Genomic DNA, 22907 nt, shown 5'->3' with positions numbered 1-22907 from the left:
CCCGTTGCCCGCGCAATGGTTCGTAAATCTCAGGTGTCCCTTTCGCCGAAAAAGTTGCCCACTCCTAATATAGATAAAATTAGCCATTACTTGCAAATTACAACTCAGTTGCAGAGGGGAAGAAAATCGCAAGATTCGTTTCCGCGATGCAGTCAAAATTGATGCAATTTTCGGAATTATACCATGATACTGTGACAGAGAAAATGCATCGGCTGGTTTTGTAGAATTGTAAAAATGATGTAAATATGACCAAACGATGCTTCCCACTTGACAAAATTAAAAATATTTGTAGTGTAGCTTAGCTGTTTGGGTCGAACAAATGATTAAGAAAGACTGCAAGTCCCAATCCTTGAATACTTGATTATAAGTACATGTAGATTAGACATAGGCTATGGTCTTTGACTACTTAACTAAATTCCCTTTATGACCAATGTCTATTGTTAGTAGTAAGTGTGTTTGTGCTTGTAATCAGGATAGTGTGCAATGTCAAAATTCGTAAGTTCAATTTCTTTATTATTTGCTGAGTCATACACAAGAGCTACACTTGGATTCTTTACCTACATTTTTATTATACAGGATTGGATATCTGCCATATTTGAATGATTCATACAATTCTGAATATTAGAGAGTCCATGTTATAAAAACTTGAATAAGGAAGGATATTTAGCAAATCTTTATTTCATGTTAATTGCATAGTGCATGGGTTCTCAAAAGGTGGGCCATGGCCCACTGGTGGGCCACAGAGCATTTCGAGGTGGGCCACAAAGCTATTTAGAAAATGTTAGAATTAATCTAAGTTTGGTTATGTTTGTTATGGTAAACGCTGGAAATATATTCATAAACTTTTCATCCGACTTTGATGAGACGTTGTGGCACGTATGGAGTCAGCATGTACAAGTCGAAAACAGGAGGCCGAACGGCGGCTAACCGCTAACGGCTAACAGCAACTAAAGTAATTTCGAGTATATGATAACTGGGAGGTAATGAATAAGTAAACAAGTATTCCGACAGGGTCATTTGTCGTATGCCGTTGAAAGGGGGTGCAATAAACTCGGATTGAAGTGTAATTGATGTAGAGATTTTCTGTAGCCGACTTTGGCAGGTCGTATTATGGTAAGACAAAAATAGTGAGAATTGAAATATATTAGCATCTTCTGGTGAAGGCACTGCAACAAATCGTAATGAATTGAGTATTTAGCGGAGCGCATTAATCTTTTGGAGTCGGTTTAAAATGTCCGGCTTGGAAATCATTTAACCCAATGTAAGAGTCACATAACCCAATGTAAGAGTCACATGAGTTGATTGTATCATTGGGTTGAATATTCTGACATCGCAACTTCAGTTGGTTTGGTAGAAGACATACAATGTAGCCTACATTGTAGGCTACAGCATGCATATTAAAAAATTGTTTCTCCACTTCTCTGTAGTAGCCTACTAGCTCGCCATTCATTAATGAGTTGTTTGAAGCTGGCCTAGAATGATTATATTATTCCCCACAATAGTGGAACTAAAGCCCTAATCATACAGTGAATGCGTGGACTTGATCATTGTGTTTAGAGATGCGAATGGAGCAGCGGAGGATCATAATATACACAGGAGTTTAAGCCTATGATCTACCGAGGCCGTAACTGCTGCACCCAAACCCCCGAACTCGGCGAGCTCGAAGGGGCCCAAGATTTTTTGGTCGTTTATTGGAGGATATTTATTCTAATCGAAAATTTTTGTCGCGCTTTGCGCGATTTCATTGGGCGATTTCATCGCCCTAGAGGTCAAGATTTAAATATCATCAGTAAATTAAGATAAAAATGCGCATATTTTAGATAAATAGGCATATCGGTGCCGTCGACTACCACGCATCGAGCAGGATTATGACTCTAAAATAAGAGGTGGGCCACAGCACATTTTCAAACCGGAAAATGGGCCACGGCCAAGAAAGGGCTGAGAACCCCTGCTATAGTGGATAATTCGAGCTGTGCCACAATGAAACAATTTAGCATGCCACATTTAATCATATGTTTGCATATGTTTAATGGTTGTATGATAGTCATTCAACCGACAATGTGGCATATAATTTTCGAAGTAAATTGGTAATAATGCTGGAGTCGGAGTCGGGAGTCGGAGTCGGTACGTTTAAAGACCCCAGGAGTCGGAGTCGGAGTCGGTACGTTTAAAGACTCAGGAGTCGGAGTCGGTATATTGAAAATGTGTGGAGTCGGAGTCGGAGCCGGAGTCGGTGGTAAAATTTACCGACTCCACAGCCCTGACCTTATGACACCAATCCTCAACCCAACATCCCGGCCTGAGGGAAGGTACAACAAGTCTCACTCAGGCACCCGCAACAGAATCGAAAGAGCCTTTGGTGTATGGAAACAACATTTCCGCTGTCTAATGATTCCAGTACGAACGCGGCTTCGGAATTCCTTGACCGTAGTTGTTGCAACCGCATGCTTGCACAACTTTGCAATAAGCCGAAGCAGAAATCGACAACCCTGAGACGATGAGAATTCGTACATCAACACAAACCTACCAACGTATGCATATACAGACCCGCCTAACTTTGTATAGGGTCGCGCTATTCAAAATCAGATAGTAGCAAACCACTTCACATAGTGATGCGTAGGATTTGTACCATACTTTGTGACTATATATAGGCCACACTCATACTATATTCCTGTTTGTGTCAGTTTCTACAGTTTTTTAAGGCGACAAACACGAATGAATCGATTTAATGAACGGTAATTTTGATTCACCCATAGTATATTCAACAATATTTGTTTTTCTTGAGCTCGTGAATTTCTTCAGCCATGTCCATTCTTCTCTTCTCTCTCTTTTCGGCCTCGATCTCTCTTTGCATCTGATGCAACAGCTTCATCTTCATATCGTGTTCGCTCTTAGCCATTACCAAAAACATTTTGGTGTGAGATGTTTCTGTTGTAATGAGGGATTTGTTGATTTGAATATTGATTCAAGCTCTTATTCTATCAAGAACTGGAAGAAGAAGACAGATGAACTCCGACACGACAATGGGCTTTGTTCGTCTTGCCTACAGGTGTAGACTCAACATGAAGTAGGCCTACACTTGGAGCAGAGCAATCAGCCATACCAGTGTTCACTGCGAGAATACAAAACTGTCACTGGGTCTATAGCTGAATATAATTTGTGAGCTACGATGATCTGTTGCAGGGTTTTCGCTTGGAATATTATCCACACTATACAATGTGCCTGACGTTTCTGTTGATAGACGATATGTCAAACTACAAATATATTTGAATATAAATGTCCGTTGCTAACATATATTGATGTAACTCTTTCTGCGGTTTTGAAGATTTTAAAGGCATATCATTCTTACATCAAACTAATGAAAAACATGCCAAGACATGACGCTCATCCATCGCAACCCTATATTTTCTGGAAGGTATAACATAATCTTTGTTAGATCAAAACATTGAGTAACGACTCAAAGCTTTCGTCTGGCACTGTAAAGCAATAGTGTAACGACGATTAATCCCATTGATATATGAGCAATGAGCATACTAACAACAAATCTAGGACAATATTTACCATTGGTGGACAACGGCTTATGTGATTGCTGTCGACAATCCCATCGGAGTCAAAAACAGTTTCCGTAGGTTCAATGTGAGCCGGTATCATACATGTAAAGTGAATGTTAGTTTATTCAGTAATATTCATACTTCTTATGGCATAAAGTTGTCATAATTTGTTTCACGTGAAATGAATCCGTGCGGTAGGGGGTCCGTCTACTTTGTGCATGTCGGCTATGTCGACTATGTCAGCTATGTCGCAGCTATGTAGCGGCTATGTTGGCTATGTCGCAGGTATTTTGGGGCTTTGTGCATGTCGGCTATGTCGCAGCTATGTCGACTATGTAACAGATATGTCGGAGCGATTTGGACTTTGTTGCAGCTATAGGTCGACTATGTGACAGATGTCGCAGATATATATGTCGACAATGCCGGCTATGTCACAGCTATGTCGCGGCTATGTAGCAGCTATCTCGGCTATGCCGTCTACGTAATCAACTCCGGAGATGCAGGAGTTGATTCGTCTTATATATGTTTCAGGTGGGCAATTATTTTCCTCCGCGGGCAAAATAAGAAGTAAAAATACGTTGGCGGGCGGAGTTAAAATTTTTTAGCTATATTCTCCAGCGTATAATAATTTTATTTCTAAATTAGATTATTATTAAATACCGCTCAGCGAATGTGTTGATGTTAGGTTATGAGACAGGGGCGGTTGATTAAAAAATATCTATTTTTCGTCATGATTCAAAACAATGTTAAACATGCATTTGTAACTCTCCTCAAACCGCTATGCACGTTCTTCTATTAAGACACCAAAACAGTGGTTCTTTTTAGGAGCGCCCCCTTTTTTATTATAGTGAAAAATTTCGCGCCCACCCCCCATGATGATATCACAACATAGTGAAAAGAGCAACCAGAATTCTAGAAATCTTAATGGATAGTTTTGTGGCATGGAAGGTTGAAGCCGCTATTTCCCAGATTTGCTGGGCGAGAAATGAATTTAGGAGAAACTTAGCTGACCTGAGTTTGAAAGCACTGTTACAGTGCAAATGATTTGAGTCTATTCAACCGCTGTAACAATCAGCTGTTGAGCGTGTTTGTTAGGCTTTTCTTTGTTTTTTTTTTGCTTTGCTTATAGGCACCGATTACGATGGATACTGCATATTCTGTGGTTTCGTTTGACATTATCAACCCATGAAATCGTTAGGTTTTTTCTTCTTATTGTTTGTTGGCACTGATTATACGTGGATGCTGCACGTTTTGTGGTGTCTTTTGACAAACTAGCCCAAATAAAGCGTTTTTGTGACTAATTCGAGTCTTAAACTATCTATTTAGAGGACGATGCCAAAACTGCCAAAAATAAAAATCGCAAAATGCCAAAAATAAGTTATTTTTGGCAGTTTTGGCATATGCCAAAAATAACACTGCCTGATAATGGGTGATTCGTTTCATAGAAAGGAGCATAATGGATGATTCTTTCGATACAAAAAGCATAACGGATGATTCTATTAAAACAAGACTGCATTCTCATTAGAAGGTAATGTCTGTGAAGTGTCAGTTAAAAGGCTTTGACTACAAGCTATTTTGAAGTGACTGAATTCAAGAGATGGAATTTGAACGTTTCAAAAGTGATAATCCAGTTAGGGGCTACTTTCTAAGAGCAAAGAAAGGGTGAGCGGGCAAAATGTGAAACCTGCGAAAGCAGAGTATCTTGTGAAGGTGATCTACAGGAACAACAAGAAACCACCTTGGTTTAAAACAGTGGTTCTCAACCGGTGTGCCGCGGCACACTAGTGTGCCAATTGGACTGCTCAGGTGTGCCGCGAGCAAATGTGGTAAACTATGTCGAAGTATAACAAAAATCCAAATTTTGAGTGTGTCATTGTTGGTTTTCCTATTGAATTTTCCGATCAAAACACGCGATGCACAATCGGATGCAGTGAACAGATATAAGGATGTCTAGGGGACCGTAGTTAAAGTAGCTCAATCTAGTATCTCAGTCTGACAACCCCATTAGGTCAGAATTGGGTCTTTCTCTGGGCTTAAAGCATCGGTCACATTTGCGTAAATTCGTACGGCGTAAAGGGCGCGTAAAGCATTTCTTTAGTTTCTTTCCTTTCTCTGCTCTTCTCTCGTTTGCTCGGCGCGTAAAGAGCCTCTTTTCTCTCGTTTTCTTACGCGGACCTTACGCGGGGAGTGCGATTCGTACGCGCGTACTGTTGACTTGACGAGCTCATTTGTGAGAATTCACACTCGCAAGGGGTCGGTCACAAGCTTGACGTTCAGCTCATTTACGAAATTCATACTCGCAAGGGGTCGCCGATTTTATAGTATTTATACTGTTGCTGCGCGGGAAAATAACTAATGAACTGCGATCGAGTTCATTTGTGATGAATCAGATTCGCAAGGGATCATCTGCGCCTGGCACTGGCAGGTTTGTTTTAGGAATACCGGTGTTTCAGCTGTTTACGTTTATGAGTTGAGAAGCCATGTATCGTTGTACTATAGATAACTAACCAATCTATGGTTATACTGTCAAAGTATCCTATTTATGCAGACGAGTAATATGGATAGTTTTGATTTAAATGAGAGGCTCGTTGAGGAGGTGAGACTGAGACCATTGCTGTATACTGTCTCACTTAATGATCATCACCTCAGGACCAAATCGGGTACGGCGTGGAGGGAGATAGCGGCTTTATTAGATGTATCAGGTATGAGATGAGTGTTTTTCGTGTGGTGCATAGATAGATATATTGCTTGTAACGTGGACGCCCGGATTGCAGAGTTGGTGGCGAAAACAAGGTGGAAGACGCTTCGTGACCGTTATGTCAGGACGAAGAAAAGTATTCCATCGGGAGCAGGGGCAGATGCTTTACAAAAAAAGTGGGCCTTCGGTTTGCTCCTGACTTTTTTGGATCCATACCTTGCAATTCGCAGGTCTGTAATGATATGAGACTTTGAAAGAGATTTGATTAGTCGAGATTTACGGAGGATTAGCAGATGAAGTTGATCTATATTTGTAGTTTATTCAGAGAGTTTGTGGTGTGGTTTTTATGGTGGGAATTTTTATATGTCACCATTTCTGGTATTCTTTTGCAATGATAAATGTGTTGAATATCAAACTGTATTTACAGTACATCCAGCAACATGGCGGACTGTTCTTTGGAAGTATCCGTCACAGAGGGTCCATCGACTTCCGTAGCGGCCGACGAACCATCAACATGTAAGTATACTTCTAATAGTAAACAGCAGTGTTGGGATCAAGTCACTGCCTTCGAGCCACAAGTCACCTCGAGTCATTGCACATTTTGACTCGAATCAAGTCGATCGATTTTCGAACGTGACTTGAGTTGAGTCAGTCACTCATCGGCCATCCGACAGTCGACGAGGATGTCCAAATTCAAGTCGAAATACAAGCAATTACTACTAAATAAATACAGCCCATCCTCAATATTACCGGACCACGACTGACCTATCGATCTCGCTTCCCATGACATGCCGCCCTATTTCTTGTCGCTTTCTTTTTCTATACTGTATTCTTTACTTTCATTCAGTGTGCATGCCTCCTTTTTTACTACGCCTAGGCCAAGGTGGGTGTCCGATTCCATTGACAAATCCAAGTCGCTTCGACATCTTCCTGTCTATTCATTGTATCGCATTTTTTGTGGTGTATTGAACTGATAAAATTGCTAATAAACCAATGATGATGATGATGATATACTCATAAATATACTGGCTAAACTGTACAATATCGGTCTATAATTATTATTATTACACAGTACAGGTAGTTTGCGGATCTGAAAATTTATGTATTTTATCGTCTTGTAGCAACTCCAGCAAGAAGACCGAAGCGGAAAAGGAGAGCTGTGGCAGAGGAGGAAGAGGCGGACAGTGACATTCAGGCAGTACTGAAAGTCATTGAGGGTCACCAACGTGTGTAACCTACCGATGTTAAGGACGCGCCAGGATTTAATGATGTAGCACATGTCGATATTTGCAGGACAAAGTGCTAACGATGCGGTTGGGGTGGTGCTTGCAAGGGAGCTGGACAAGCTTGGCGATGACGATGACCAATATCTGAATGAAGTACGGATCCTGCTCATCAACACTGCTGCCGAAGCCGTCCAAAGGAAGAGGAATTTCCCCACCATCAACCCAAATGCTTTCACATGATTTTCTATTGCAGCAATGCAGCATTGGTATCTGTACCGTGAATTCATTGGTACCATTGGTATTTGTTCCCCTCAGTGGCACGAAAAGCAGTGTAGCAGCATATTTTGGATTACTACGTAACTAAATTGAACGGGCTGATTTGTACTGTGGTCAGAAGTGGTTTGAATTGCGCTGTTATTCAAGTAGAAGCAGTAATTACAAAGACGTGTCAAAACTGCTTATATTTGATTGATGGCTAACATAGTTTCTGCAGGTAATCGATGTGAAAGTAACTTTTTGAAAAACAAGTAGTTTGTGACTTGAAATATTTTATAGCATTTGCGGTGGGTAGCTTCTGCTACTGACCAACATCTACCAAGCGTACAGATGCTTCATGTTGCAATAGTGAACCTAACATGTAAGTATGCAGGTAAGTATTGATTAGGATAGTTCTTCATGGAAATCAGTCGATTATATTGTTAATAAATTCCACAACATTAAGAATGAAAGTAGTAGATGACGAGCAGTAAAAATATGTGTCAGAAAGCCCAGTCAGTATATCGGATCCCGGTCATGTAATTTCAAGCGCAGACTGGTATGCATTCAGTAGAAGGTGATTTTCCAACTTCTATTGAAGTAGGATATATATTAAGTATCAGAACGACCAGAGCGGTATGTAGTATACAGTGTTTATCAAACTGCTCTTCAATAATTGTGATATCACAGTAAGGGGGCGCGAAATGATGAAGGTGGCCATGTCTAAGAAAGTTTGAGAACAAATGATGTCGGGGCTAGAACAGTTGAGACTAAAGGCCATAAGTTATGTAGCATTTTCTGCCAAGACTAGAGTGGATACTCTTGTCGCCATTGTGTGTTTTACTACGTTATCTTTTAGGTACAAGCGATGGATGCGGCAGCAAGAAGCAATTGTCTGGATGTTGGGAAATGGTCATAATAATGGCTGGGAGATCTTTCATTTTAACCGGGTTTAAACTTTGGTCTCCCCGGTGTTTCTCAGAAACACCCCCCGGTGTTTCTCAGAAACACCAACTCCTACAACCAGTTGTGCCCCGGTTTGCACTTGCACATATTGGGTATCCGACAATTGCATTAATAAATGAATGGCAACAATTCTTGTTCTTTGTCTTTCTATACCTCCGCTAGCATTCTAAGTCATAGCCACATGAAAAGAGAGTTGACAAGATTTCCACAATCTCAATGATTTATTATGAAGATGTACTGTAGTGAAACTTCAACAATAACATGTTGCCTCAGAATATGTAGTCGCATCCCTGGCTATGAGACTCCCAGATCTAAGCCTCAGCATTCCTGACAAGTGACAATCATCATCATGGGCAAAGCACTTAAATATTATCAGCAATGACCAGAGAACTGCACAGATGGTTATGACAATACACATGACCAGTGACCATAGGCGGTCTGAAAAGAAGCCCAACTGCCTAATCAAGTAGTATGGGTTTAGAACTACTTCTAGAACAGTTTAGACAAGATTGCTAAGTAAGACTACACTGTTTTTCAACTCATCGCTTTGACTTGATGTAGTTTAAACAATCCATGGTAATCCCTAGTCCAACTGGAGAGTAAAATTTCAAATAACATCAATCAGTACTATCGCATGTATATATATATATATATATATATATAAATAATAAATATATATTATACTAATATAAATATGTGAGAGGATATATATAAGAAAACGGAATTAATACTGAATAATAGTTAAAATGTGTAAATATATAATACATGGAGAGAAGGAGGGAAAAATGAACTCAATGCCTGGGTGCGTAAGCACCCTGCTGGCTATTGAAATACCCAACAAAATAATTTCTAATAATCCTAGCCTCCTCCGTGTAACGTCTTCCCGTTCTTGTAAGAGACTGCCAATGCGGTCCGGGTTGCTCTGGAGGTCCCTCGCCTTCATCTGCCGCAAATTCAAGGTGATGTTGATCACCTGAAAGATACATATGCAGGCCAGTACATGCTTTGACTACATGGTCAGTATTTGCAGGAGTGATTGCCAACGGCCTGCGAAACATTCTAAACCGGGAGGACAAAATGCCAAATGCATTTTCCACAACATTCCTTGCTCGCGACAGTCTGAAATTAAAATGTCTCCGCTCTGGGCAATTCAATGAGGTACCTGGAAAAGGTCGCATAATATGCCTCTGCAGTGGGAATGCTTCATCTGCGACAAAAACATGAGGACTTGGACTTACACACCCAGGCAAAGGAGCATCTGATGGCAGATCTAATTGGCCAGAGGACAAACGTTTTCTGAAATTGGAGTTGCTGAAGCACTTACTATCGTTGACCCTTCCATATTGACCTATATCAACAGCAATAAATCTCCTCTGAGCATCAACAACTGCCATCAGAACGATACTAAAAGTCTTCTGATAATTAAAATACAATGACCCAGACTTTGCAGGTTTCTGAAGGACCACATGCTTGCGATCAATACTGCCAATACAATTAGGAAACTTCCACTTATCTCTGAATTGTGATGCACTCTCTATCCATTGTCCTTGTCTGGGTTCTGGCATGTACTCCGCTGCTAAAGCCTGCCAGATAGCCACACAAGTCTCCCTGATCAAGTTGACCACTGTTGACTTGCCGCACCGATACGAGAAAGCGATTGTTTGGAATGAATCGCCAGTAGCCAGGAACCTAGAACAGTGAAAAATGCAATCGATTCAGATCTAATGTACAGGGCCAGCTCACCACGACTGAAAATTGATTTGACCAAGGTGTATTATAATGTTTTTGTGGATGGGTCATTTACCTCAGAGTGATTGCCAGTCGTTCATTTGGAGGAATCGGTTTCCTCATCGCTGTCGTCTGCTTCGAAATGAGAGGTCCAACAATTGACAGCAGCTCGTCGAACTTCTCGGGCGTCATGCGAAAATATGTAAAGAAGTCAGCAGGTCTTTCATATCTCATTTCCTGCGTAAGCCTATACTCTCCCAGCTGATCTCTTCTCTGAAGAATGGGGTGAACCCAGCATTCACGTCTTTTCTTCTGTTTCTTTTTCCTTCTTTCATCCTTCTTCAACGCCAAATACAGCAAAGCCAGCAGGTCCATTTGGCTGCTTACCCCAGCCAAATCACCCTGCCTCGGAACAATACTCATACTTTTCAGCGAATGTTGCTTTCCACTACAGAATTCTATATCAGGTGCAGATCGCAAACGCCGAGAACATAGATTGCTTTAGTTTTCGCGCGAAAGTGGCTTTGGCCTCCAGAGCGACAACATGCGGAACAGCGCTAAAATCTATTCTCACTTTTCGTTCAGCGATGACGTAATCTCTCGTTTTGGCCAATTTAGTGAGAGAGTGAGACTCGTACGCGCGTACGATTTTACGCAAATGTGACTGAGGCTTTATATTGTAAATACGCTCCGAGCACAGCAACGTGTAGGGGCGGAGAATCTAATAAATCTGCGACGCTTCGTAACTTGCTACTACACTACCATAAGTCAAACTGGGGCTTCCACCGCCAATGAGTGTGATATACGCTAGTCTGGCCACGCATAGTAGCATTTAGGACGGTGATAACTAAAATTAGGTAATTGTACCCTCCACAGAACCGGAGGCTTTTGCTTTTGCAGATCGGAGGACGAGTAGGAGCCTACATAAACCTCCAACACATAGGAAGGCATCCTCACCATCGAGAAATGAACTCATTTGGAAGTGATGTTTACGTTTACAAATTCGAATTTACGAACATAGCCATTCACATGGCTATTGTTAGGTAGCGTGCCAGCACTGTAGGTAAAATGTAGGCTCAGGGCGCAACGTTATGTTGCATGCTCGAAATTCGAGTATTAAGGGGTAAATGTAATATAATTATGTCAGTTACAAATTTCCACGCCGCTGAGGTTTATTATTCCGGTTTGTTGGAATTGCAATTGAACTGCGGGTGGATGCCAGTAATACCTTTGAGATATACATACTAGCATCACAGGTGACACGATCTGCGTGGAAATGCGTTTGGCATCCATGTATAACACACCTCTACGCCTCTGTATTTGTTAGTGGCGATCAGTGATTGGACTCTCCGATGCGATGGGCAATTACATCGGCAATGCGGTAGGGTCAGACTCTATTATCAAGCCAATCTTATAACATTAAGCTCAGCCTGAAGTTTAAACGAGATCTCAGCAGGCCAGGTATGTGGTAACAGCGGTAATAGCTGATAATTCAAAACCTCACATGGAACAGCACCGTAACTGCCGCATCCCAAACCCCCCAATTGGCGGGGGCCCGAGCTCGCAGGGGGCATAAAATTATTTCGTGAATTAGCATAAATCATAGAGTATTTTTTGAAAATTTATGCAATTTTTTCAAAAATTTTTCGCGCTGCGCGCGAATTCAAGTAGTCGTTTTTCTGTTTTATTGGGTATTGGGACATTACCGCGCCACGACCTACCAAGACATACAATCACGTTTTGGGCCATATAACATGCGACTCCAAGAAGTGTGCCAGAACGATAGGCAGCGAGAAAACCCTGGCCAAAAAGGTCTATGCCCTTATGCTGACCGAAGACTTCGTTATATATACGAAATACATATAGGTTTAATTGTCCATGGGCGCCAAAATGACTGGCGCCGAATGTTGCTGTCTTTGCATTCTGAAACTCGCAAGACAAATACCATCCCGCTGGTAAAAATTTTATGCCAGTGAAGAAATACAAATTTGAAATCGTGTGCGTCTCTTAGTTTAAAAGCTCACGTTTGCTATGACAAAAAATATAGAATCGCTCAGACTGGAAGTCACGAAATAACATCATGTAACGAAGTCATATCAACGGGTCCGCCCGCCGGAGATGTTTAATTATTATTTACGGGCCCTCCCGTTTTCAAGACACTTCACTCGGCTCTACCGGTGAATCTAATTACGTGAGTAGAGAGGACAATAAATAGATAGCATAATATATATGCAATCGCCGATCGGATTGACCGAATTTATCATAAATTATCGAAAATTTTTGCGCTTCGCGCTGTCTCACAATACAGTACAGATGATTTCGTGACAAACGCGAGCAACGTGATGGGGGGGTCGTTTTACACCCTATGGGAGCCTAAGACCCACGTTTTGGGGGCCTGACGAGGTACAGTTTCGTTCCTACCAATGGGTATACGCCCGAAGATGTTTAATTAATATTGAGCCGTCTTACCTTTTCCAACACACCTCACTCAGCTGTACCGGCAAATCTTATTACGTGAGCAGAAGATAAAAATTGATAACAATATATATGCAATTCCCGATCATACTGACCGATTCATTCATGACTTCTAGAAATTTTCCGCGCTTCGCGCGCTTAGGCGACAACAGCTGACTCTCTAGACCAACTCCCAACAATATGATAAATCGCGGTGAACAGGGTCTCGCCAGAGGGGGGTCTGGGGGGCCAAGGCCCCCAGAAGTTTGGCCTATAACCCTATGGGGGGCCCAAGACCAAAGTTTTTTGGGGGGGCCTGACGAAGTGCTGTTACGGCCCTGACATGGAAGCATAGAAAAATCCTCTTCCGTCCTACAATAAAATTATAAAGAAATGCTTGGGAAGAATTGAAAACGATTCCCATGTCTAATGATACCATTCGCAGCCGTATTTGTGAGATATCCGCAGAGATAAAAGAAAACTCGAGCAGAGAAAACCTACTTGAGTGCTCCGAAAAGGCAGAAGTACTTCGTCAGTGACCACCTCTGTAAGACTATGGTTGCTGTTATACGCATTTCGGTAGTTTGCCTGTGCCGTAAGCCAAAAGAGTTCAGAACCACTGTGCTAGTGTGCCGCGAACTATTTTTCATTTTCAAAGTGTGCCGCGAGGTCAAAAAGGTTGAGAACCACTAGTTTAAAACATTAAATTGTTCTCGACACAAATTAACCAAAACAGAAAGTTTCGTTGGAGAACCCTAAGAAATATTCCGCAGGTACTAGTGTTGTATGTTTGATGTCAAATTGGTACCGACTTCAGTTTTGTTGTGATTACCTTTCTGTGTTAAAGATCATTCGTCGTAATGTACTGGCCTGGACTGTAATGATTACAGACTGTCTACCTGTTTCGCGTACTGAGAACCGTTCTTCATTTATGTTGCTGTTGTCTTAACTGTTGGTATTGCGAGTATCGTAGTCAAGGTATTAGTTCATTTAAGCCGAAGTAATAAACTGCTTACGAATATTGTTTCGTGCTCACAACAATTAAATGAACTAAAGTTCTTGACGATACAATGTCTGAAGCACTGAAGCCGTTGAAACCGAAGGTATTGGAAATTGAACCCAATAGCCCGACGTCAGAGAAAGAGTGGAAGCATTGGCGAAGAACTTTCGAGAATTATCTTGCGGCCTTCGAGACAGGAAGTGCCAGAATAGAAAAACTCAAGATTCTTACAAACTTCTTATCGTATGTCCTTTTCGAGTATATCGATGAAGCTGAGACATATGAAACCGCAATTGCAACGTTAGACAACCTATTTGTCAAAGCACCTAACGAGGTGTTTGCACGTCATGTGCTGGCGACAACGAAACAAAAGCACGGACAAAGCTTGGATGAATATTTGCAAGAACTACGCAGATTAAGCAAGGATTGTAACTTTCTTGCAGTCTCCAAAACTGAAAACCGAGACGGATTTATTCGAGACTCCTTCATCAACGGCATTCTTTCGCATGCCATACGGCAGCGGTTGTTGGAGGAAACCGAATTGACAATTGACAGTGCCTTTAGGAAGGCCCGGACCTTGGACATTGCACAAAGGAATTCGTCCTCGTACATGTCTCCTGGCGGTGCCGAGATTCCAATAGCTACCGTTCAATCCGAAGCAGCATCCGACAAAGAAAGTGAAAACGCTGCAGCGGCTGTGCATCGTGGCGAGTGGAAATGTTATTTTTGTGGTGACAAAATTCAACATGCCCGTAAAAATTGTCCGGCACGCTCATCCACCTGTTACAAATGTGGGATGACGGGGCACTACTCGAAAGTTTGCAAAAGTGTAGCGGATGCATCCACTCGAAAAACAGTATCCACGAAACATAGTTCGTCCTCGTCCTGCGCTATACAAGAAGCACCAAGATGTTTGCGTTACGCAATCATAGATACATTCCTAAAAGACGAGCGAATGTCAACGTTGGTGGATCCTGGAAGTGGCTTAAGCTACATCAATCCAAGGACAGTTGAATCGATGAAATTGCGGGTGTTGCCCTATACAGATTGCGTAACGATGGCGGCAAAGTCTCTGAAAGAATCCATCTCTGGTCAATGCATCGTAGAGTTGGTGTTAAACGGGAAGGTTTACAAAAATGTCACGATGGGCGTCATGAAAGATCTCTGTTGCGATAAAATACTTGGTCAAGACTTTCAGAAACGGCACAAACGCGTGGTGTTCACGTATAATGGCAAAGACCCGGAACTCGTTATATCATCTCAGGACCGTAGAACATGTGCTGTTCTAGCATCTAACACGAAATGTCCACAACTCTTCAAGTCCGTTACGTCAGATTTCAAGCCAGTGTGCGTGCCATCAAGGCGCTATAGCGCTGCAGATACAGCCTTCATCGAATGTGAAGTTGACAAGCTGTCCAAAGACGGAATTATAAGACCAAGTAGTTCACCATGGCGCGCTCAGCCATTGGTCGTAACCAATCAAGAATCCGGTAAAAAGCGAATGTGCATAGATTATTCGCAAATTGTGAATCGCTTTACGGTATCCGACGCGCAAAGTCTCGAGAGAGTGACCGTTGTAGTGTACAACCAAACGCTCATGAAGGATTATATTGCCACGATGATCGGTGATGGGGCAGTTTAAAAAAAGGAATCTTAAGGTTGAGTTCGAGGTAACATATTAATCTTGTAACCAAGCAACAACCATATGGCTGGATCAACTATACCATCTCAATATACAGATGTAAAACATGCTTTTTTCACTTATGTGACAAAATTATATTCAGAAAGTGTTTCTTCTATTGCTCTGTTTTCCTGTTCCTGTTGGATATGTTTACCTCGCCAATAATGAACCATGTCATTGTGTGTTACTGTTGTTGATGGGCTATATCATGTTTATTTGCATCAGCGCAGTGATTTATACCTTACTTATTTGTGAGTTATTGCAATTTCGGCACAAGAATTTGTGTCAAGTCTGTCTGCACTAATTTGTCTTCAGGAATAGTCATCTATCCATTCCGGAACGACCAATCAATCATGATTTGGCGATCCTATACCTCTTACCATTTTGGCACGTATACTGGAACCAGTTTCTCGGCAATAATTATGATTTGTGCTTATTTGGCAGTTGGCAGTACTTATGCATACTGAATAAAGATCCCTGTTTTTTTATTCGTAGGCTTTGCAGAATCCTTCTCGTCGTTTTTTGACAAGGAGTCGTCTCAGCAAACTGTAGATTTCTACTTTTATGCCTCCGATAAAAAGGACATTGTCAGGGTGATATTATTTATTCTGTATTTTTTTACTTGTTACATAGAAATGAAATCAAGTTTATGAAATCAAGTTTATTCCAATGTACATTGCCTACTATTGAAAATATTCATTATTACCAATAGTCTGCGAACTGGGACTGAAAGTGTATATATAGGCCTAACAATATGGCCGTAAAGTTTTTGGCCATGAGATCTGAAACTGACCTCATACATGATGGTCAGCTGTTTCCGGTCTGTGGTGTTCACTGTTTAATCATGTCTATTGGGGGTCGCAAGTGTTCAAACATTGTTCAGATACTGAATAAATGCTAGGGATTTATCTGATGCAGTTGTCCATTCTTTCGGGCTCGGCTCCAAAATCACAAATTAATTGTGCACCGACTTTTGACATGCTAGGTTTCAATCCGGAGAATTTCAGTAGATTTTATCCATCATTTCGTAATAGCAGCTTCAAGATTATTCACATTGCCTGCACATGCATACTGCAGGCACTGGAATGCATTGGCAAAAAGACTACAGATATTACATGTGAAGAACGAATCGAAGATATTGCTTTCAATAAATACAGCAATGGGTACAAGTAGCCTATATATACATGATTCTGAGATATGAATGCTCCGCACTGGGTCAAGAGCTGATAGTCTCTCCGGCGAGACTGACATAAAATTACCGAAGAGACTGCGTAAAGTAAAATTGCATAGTCTTTTACTCTACGTAGAGTCGGAGAGACTGAGTATCCATTACAATGGAGAGTAACATAGAATTAGCAGCGACGACGACTGCATCACTGAAACGAAGTTTCACAAAGCTAGTAACTTGAAACGTCATTACGGACTCAAACCTCACCGCGAGTTGCTCAACGAAAACCTAAGATATATCAGTCTTATTTCAAATAACTTTCGGACTTGCTGGAGCCACACCTCACCCCGCAATATGCCTCATTCAAGGCAGACTGATGCGTTTTGCCGTCGACGGTGACGACGAGGAGGAGGAGCGTCCGATAATAAGACGTGAGCCGGCGCGTTCTCGGCGCCGAGATGTTAGGCAGTGCTCGGTATCTACGGATGCCTCCCAATCGTCCCCGGCTTCACGTCGAAAGAAAGATAAAAAGCGAAGCTCTCGCGGCAATAAAGACTCCTCGTCACTGTAATGGTAGCTCTATGGCGCCACTAGGGTGTGACGACATCGCAGGTGCTTCGGTGCTTGGCCGTCACTGAATACATGGCTGCTTGAGAACTACACGTCTCGTATATTGGACAGACCGTCAGTCACGTTACTACATGGTGGCAGCGTTTTATAAGCAGCTGATAGAAATTACTTAGCTACTCAGAATTATGGCTAGTGGATATACTGCCTTGCAAGGACTGCACCCGATGCCATTATCACTGGCTATGGAAACAACCCGCCTCAAGCGTGGGTTGATTGGAAGGAAGACTTTGAAACGTATCTTTGTGCTGCAGAATTATCACAAAAGGATGACTGCGTCAAGGTAGGACACCTCCTGAGTCTTATTGGTCCGGAGGGACAGTCAATTTATGGTCCGGAGGGACAGTCAATTTATAAGAATCTCACGTGGCTCCCGGCTCGACGAGAAAATGATCAAGACATTCCTGCTGAAGATAAAAATGACTACAAACTAGTCATTGACAAATTTGATGCGTGCTTTGAGCTTCGTGATGATCGCTTGAGGATGCGAAGGAAGTTTTGGCTATTCTTGAAACGGGAGAGGACGAGTCATTTTTGCAATGGTCACTCCGTGTTCGCGAAGCTGCAGCCAAGTGCAGCTATCATCCGCAGAGGTGTCTTGAGGAAGTTATTATGGATAAACTCCTTCTGTGTTGTACGGACACCGGTACCTTGTCAGAGAACTCTTCGCCGAGGATCCGAAAACCTTGACACTGAAAAAAGTTGAATCGATCATCGATAAACGTGAATACGTCAAACACGGTGTCACGTCCTATAAATCTGCTACGATTGATGCAGTCACAAAGAAACCTCCACTGAAAACAGGATCTACTGCTCGGCAGAAGGATGGAAAGGATGCTAAGATGTCGCTGATAAAATGCAAATACTGTGGTAAGAACCACCAGTTTGGTAGATTTCTTGTCCTGCTGCCGATTACAATTGCTCGGTGTGTGAGAAAACATGACATTTCGAAACGGTCTGCCGTGCTTCTGCTCGGACAAATATACGCTCCGTGCAATCCGATACTGTTGGTGAATATCATGTGGACGGACGCTCAAGTCCCATCGCACCAGTCTTTGTGGGATCCGTGATTGCTGCTGTAGATTTGGATAGTGCTCCCAATACCGATACAGTTAACATGGAGCCTGTAATCCCACACCAGGGGCTGACCGACCATTAGCACGGTGGAACCAGCGGAAGATATTGGTTGGTTTGTCAAGCTCAAGGTAGCCCTTGACCTGCTTACATGGTGCGTTGATACTGGCGCACAAGTATCAGTCATGCATGCCCTTGCACATATACAAGCATCAATATGGATCCATCAGACCCTCCGACAAACTTTTGATGACTGCAGGGAATAAGGAACTTTCCGCCCTTGGCTATGTCGCTATGACGCACGGGTTTGAGGATAACTCCGTTGTGAAAAAGGTATACGTTGTCCGGGATACGCCTAAACTACTCTTGGGTATCCCAGGGGCATTCAAAATCGGACTCCTGCAGGATGTGCCGGGTACAGTTAGCATCCGTGCAGTAGACTGGTGCAGTAGGGCTGTTCAAAAATAACTTTTTTTCCTGGATTCCAGCCATTCACTGATTACATTGTCAGGTTACCCTAAAAATGCTGCACACCAAATTTGGTTCAATTCTAACAAGTATAGGACTCCGCAGATCCAATTAAAATTTTTAATTTATAATGAAAAATTTAAAAAAAAAAATTTCAAATTTTTCTGCCAACCCCATGAAATTGTTGAGCTGACTTCACAGACGTTGCAAAACAAATTTGATTTAATTCCGACCAGTAGAAGCGGAGGTATGTGACTTTTTCGTTGATAAATCGCGGATTATCCACCAATCAAGGATAATCCGAGAAATTTCGACGAAAAACTCCAATAACTCCGCTTCTACTGGTCGGAATTGACTCAAATTTGTTTTGCAACGTCTTTGAAGACAGCTCAACAATTTCATGGGGTTGGCAGGAAAATTGGGAATTTTTTTTTTAATTTTCCATAATAAATTAAAAATTTCAATTGGATCTGCGGAGGCCTTTACTGGTTGGAATCGAGTGAAATCTGGTGAGCAAGGTTTTCTACTGCAACCTGACGATTTAAGAGGTGACCGGCTTGAATCGGGAGAAAAAAGTTATTTTTGAACAGCCCTACTGCACATCTTGATGTGGTCATATCGCTGTGTTTGTCTTTTTTACATATTTGTGTGAACAACCATCGTACGAATAAAGAATCTGTCTGTCTGTCTGGATGAAATCGAAAACGGCAACGACAACACAGCCACAAAGAGCTCGGCTGAAGGTTTGCGCTTGCGAATTCGGATGATGGATTTTGTGGCGAATATAAAAATATTGGAAAGGATTTTAGGCATTACACGCCCTTTGTCGGTCGGCTTGCAAAGCAAGGATGTTGACATCGTGAAATGTACCGAAATGGTTCATGGAGTGTTATCACTCTTGGAGCAGTTGCTGGAAAACCCGGAAGATTCATTTGCAGATATATTTTCTGGCATCATGAAATTGATAGATGAGCAACAGATTCCGCTTTCCACAAGGGATTTACGAGGTGACGACTCGAGCCAGGACGAATTCCGGCACCGTTTGCGTTCGAGCGCATTCGTTCCTTTTGCTACAAATGTAATTGCCGAAATGGAGGAAAGATTTGGGAATACTTTTCAGCAGGCAGCCAAATGTTTCGCTGTGATTCCCAGCAAAATACATATTTCAGGTAGGTTACTTCTGTTCGAATCGTCTTTGCATATCTCCCCCGTTACGTGTTTTCCTAATTTATTTGGACTGTTATCCAGCTAGTCGTGGAGTCGCCGATCGCGAACTGTATCGTCTGTACGAAGACGACCTGGAAGATTGGAGCGTACTTAAACCAGAACTTGAATTGTGGGAACATAAATGGAAAAATACCGATTTCAATTCGTGTCCCAATAACGCTATTGAAGCATTCAATGCAGCCTCGCCCACATTCTTCCCTAATATAAGAGTGATGAGCTGCCGAAGGCAGCATAGCGACAAAAACTATGAGCTGCGCCCTCAAGGGCGCAGTATAGAGAAAGCGCGATGGATCCACCAAAGTTCTTGTTGGAGTTTTAATTGTGGATATGTCGTTAAATATATAGCGAAAAACAAGACATTTGGTGTTTTAGCTAAAGGATCTTCCTCCGTCAGCTGTCATAGGCGGGCTTAACCCAAACCGACAAAAATCCAAAGATTGGTATTTTGGGTAGATATAATGTAACATAAAATCTGGAAACGTAGTGGATAAAAGGTAAGATGCAATTAAGAGAAGTAGTTGTAGTATAGATATATGACGTAGTAGATATTCAACAAAAAGATATATAGGTTCCATGTGGTACAGGATTTGAGTATGAAAATGCTGTTCGTTGCAAACAGATATATTTATATATGTATAAAAATGAAATAAAACAGATATAAATTCGTGAAAACACAATATAAGCAGAGGGAATGAATATAGTAAAATGGATATTGACTCGTTCCAAAGCAACTCTACCATAGCACCTTACGTCGTCAGGGGTATAAAGATGTAGGTAGGGCTTTAGCCTCTCCTTTTCTGTCACAAATAACCGGTAATACTTACACCCGAAGGAGCAGTTGCGTCTGTTTTTTTTTTATAAATTTGGGAGTAATATCCATAGTGCTGTATTACGAAAAGGATATAAAAGGATAAGATAGAAAGAAGTAAAATGCATATTTACATCATGCATATAGGGTGAGTATAACGTAAATTAATGCAAATAAAATATAATAACTTAAGTCATTTAATGATCAAATATTTAGGTAATGGGTAATAATAACGAACCTTGGATTTGTTGATACGATGGTTGGGATGGTTATAATGGTTGAGCGTAGCTGTAATTCGAAGCTGCTGGCGATGACAAGTAGTATAGTATAGTGATTTTTTGAATTTGTAAATATAATGTTTACCGTAGTTGTTCACGACCGAACAATATGGTTGTGACGTCATAGTGCATTGCTTTTTGTGTTCTGGAATATGGCTCATAGTAATTAGCGTATGATATGCTTGGTTGGTTGAGTTTGTGGCACATGGAAGCAGTCTGATGGAAAATTCCTTTCTTTGATCGAGTTCTACAGCGGTGTATATTTATCGCAATGGTGATATCTAACAAGTTAATTTGTTTTTATATATACAAAATATAGATGTAATATAGAGTTGTGTGTTAGGGCTATGGTTTGTGGTTGATATAATGAGGTAGTGGCTTAGAGTTATGTTAAGGATATTTTACTCTGTGGTAGGTTATGGTTGTGAAATGAAGGTTGGTTATGCCATGCGGTTATGGGTTAGTGTGGGTGTATGTATATAGTGTATCAGTCTGAGTTTAATTGTTATTTAAATTACAGGAGATATAAAGAAAGAGTAAAACCAGGGGTGCTGACAAAGAGATCTGTGGAAGAAGAACGATAGATATCTGTGTATGTGCGTGGGGAAAGTGCAGTAAGAAGATGGTGTGGAATCTTTTCTTGTCCTGTAGTAGAAGGTGAATTGGTTATGTGTATCAAGTTAGAAGTGATTGAGAAAATTAAAAACCTAAAAACCTCATATAAACTGTGTTTATAGAGAACTCTCTGTCTGGAAAGGGTGTGTATTAACAAGAAAGACTCGACTCTCCAACAGAAAGATTAACAATAATATCGTAAATAGCAATAGCTATAATATCATAGTGTAAAGAAAAACAGATGTATAAGGGGTAAGATATAATATAGAATTGACAAGGTAATAAATATAGTCGTTCCAATTCAATTCTTTTTCCAAGGCGTTATAAATTTCTTTTTTTTGGTAATTTTTTCTTTCTAAATCTTCATTTTACGATATATTAGTTTGTTATTAGTCACCAATTGTTTCAATTTTCTCCTAGATTTGAAACCGATGCGGAAAGGAAAAGGGTAGGTGGGTTGGGTGATGCGATGTGTTTCCTATGGTCAAAGGTTTTGGAGAAGGGGTAAGTAATGAAGGTCGAATTAGTAGGGGTGGATTTCTTCTGGGTGTTTCTATTGGAGATTTTGCGTCCTAATCTAATGAGTCGGTCGGGGTATCCTAATCTAGCAAGTCGTTTTTTGAATCGGTAAATGGTGTTTTGGAGTGGGGGTTTGAATTGGTTCTTTGATTCTTTGATAACGGGTGAGCTCAGTTGCAATAATTCCGGTGTAGGTGTGGGAGGGATGGTTGGAGTCGAAAGGGATATAAGTGTAAAGGGAGGCGGGTTTGAAGTAAGTATTGTAACCGATCAATCCCTTGGTGAGGGTTCTATGGTCAAAACGAAAGGTGCAATTAAAGGTGATCTTGAAATGGCTGGGGTAAATTTGGGAGATGTAGCGGGTGAAATAGGGGAGGTGTGAAGGATGGAGGTTGGATATAATAAGTCCGTCACCTAGATATCTACGGAAGAATTGGATGGGCCAGGACGTGGAAATTTCGGATATCAAATCTTCTTCAAATATTGCGAGGGTAAGGTCTGCGGATTGGGCGGAGTAATAACTTCCCATAGCTAATCCATCTTTTTGAATGAACAGGTTATCAG

General features: G+C 41.4%; 1 protein-coding gene and 1 long non-coding RNA gene across 4 annotated transcripts in view; one reads left to right on the top strand and one right to left on the bottom strand.

The window, feature by feature from the left end:
* LOC145434863 (uncharacterized) overlaps positions 1–8827 on the top strand; it is a 149736-nt gene extending 140909 nt beyond the window's left edge. The window contains exons 2-5 of one of the 2 annotated variants that reach the window (XM_080312108.1): positions 6100–6253; positions 6326–6479; positions 6677–6765; positions 7371–8827. In XM_080312108.1, coding sequence (XP_080168234.1) covers positions 6109–6253; positions 6326–6479; positions 6677–6765; positions 7371–7483 — 501 coding nt within the window. In that variant the 5' untranslated portion in view covers positions 6100–6108 and the 3' untranslated portion in view covers positions 7484–8827. Of the gene's footprint in view, positions 1–5790; positions 6254–6325; positions 6480–6676; positions 6766–7370 lie in introns of those variants that run through there. The other variant, XM_080312107.1, reaches the window with a different exon arrangement.
* Positions 1–22907, bottom strand: part of LOC145434886 (uncharacterized) — a 271087-nt gene that overhangs the window by 213501 nt on the left and 34679 nt on the right. The window lies entirely within an intron of this gene.

The sequence above is a fragment of the Botryllus schlosseri genome, chromosome 3 (assembly GCF_051294905.1).
Source record: "Botryllus schlosseri isolate E-star chromosome 3, Bs_hap1, whole genome shotgun sequence".
NCBI lineage: Eukaryota > Metazoa > Chordata > Ascidiacea > Stolidobranchia > Styelidae > Botryllus > Botryllus schlosseri.
The sequence above is the reverse complement of the archived record's forward strand: the minus strand, read 5'-3'. Positions and strand labels throughout refer to the sequence as shown.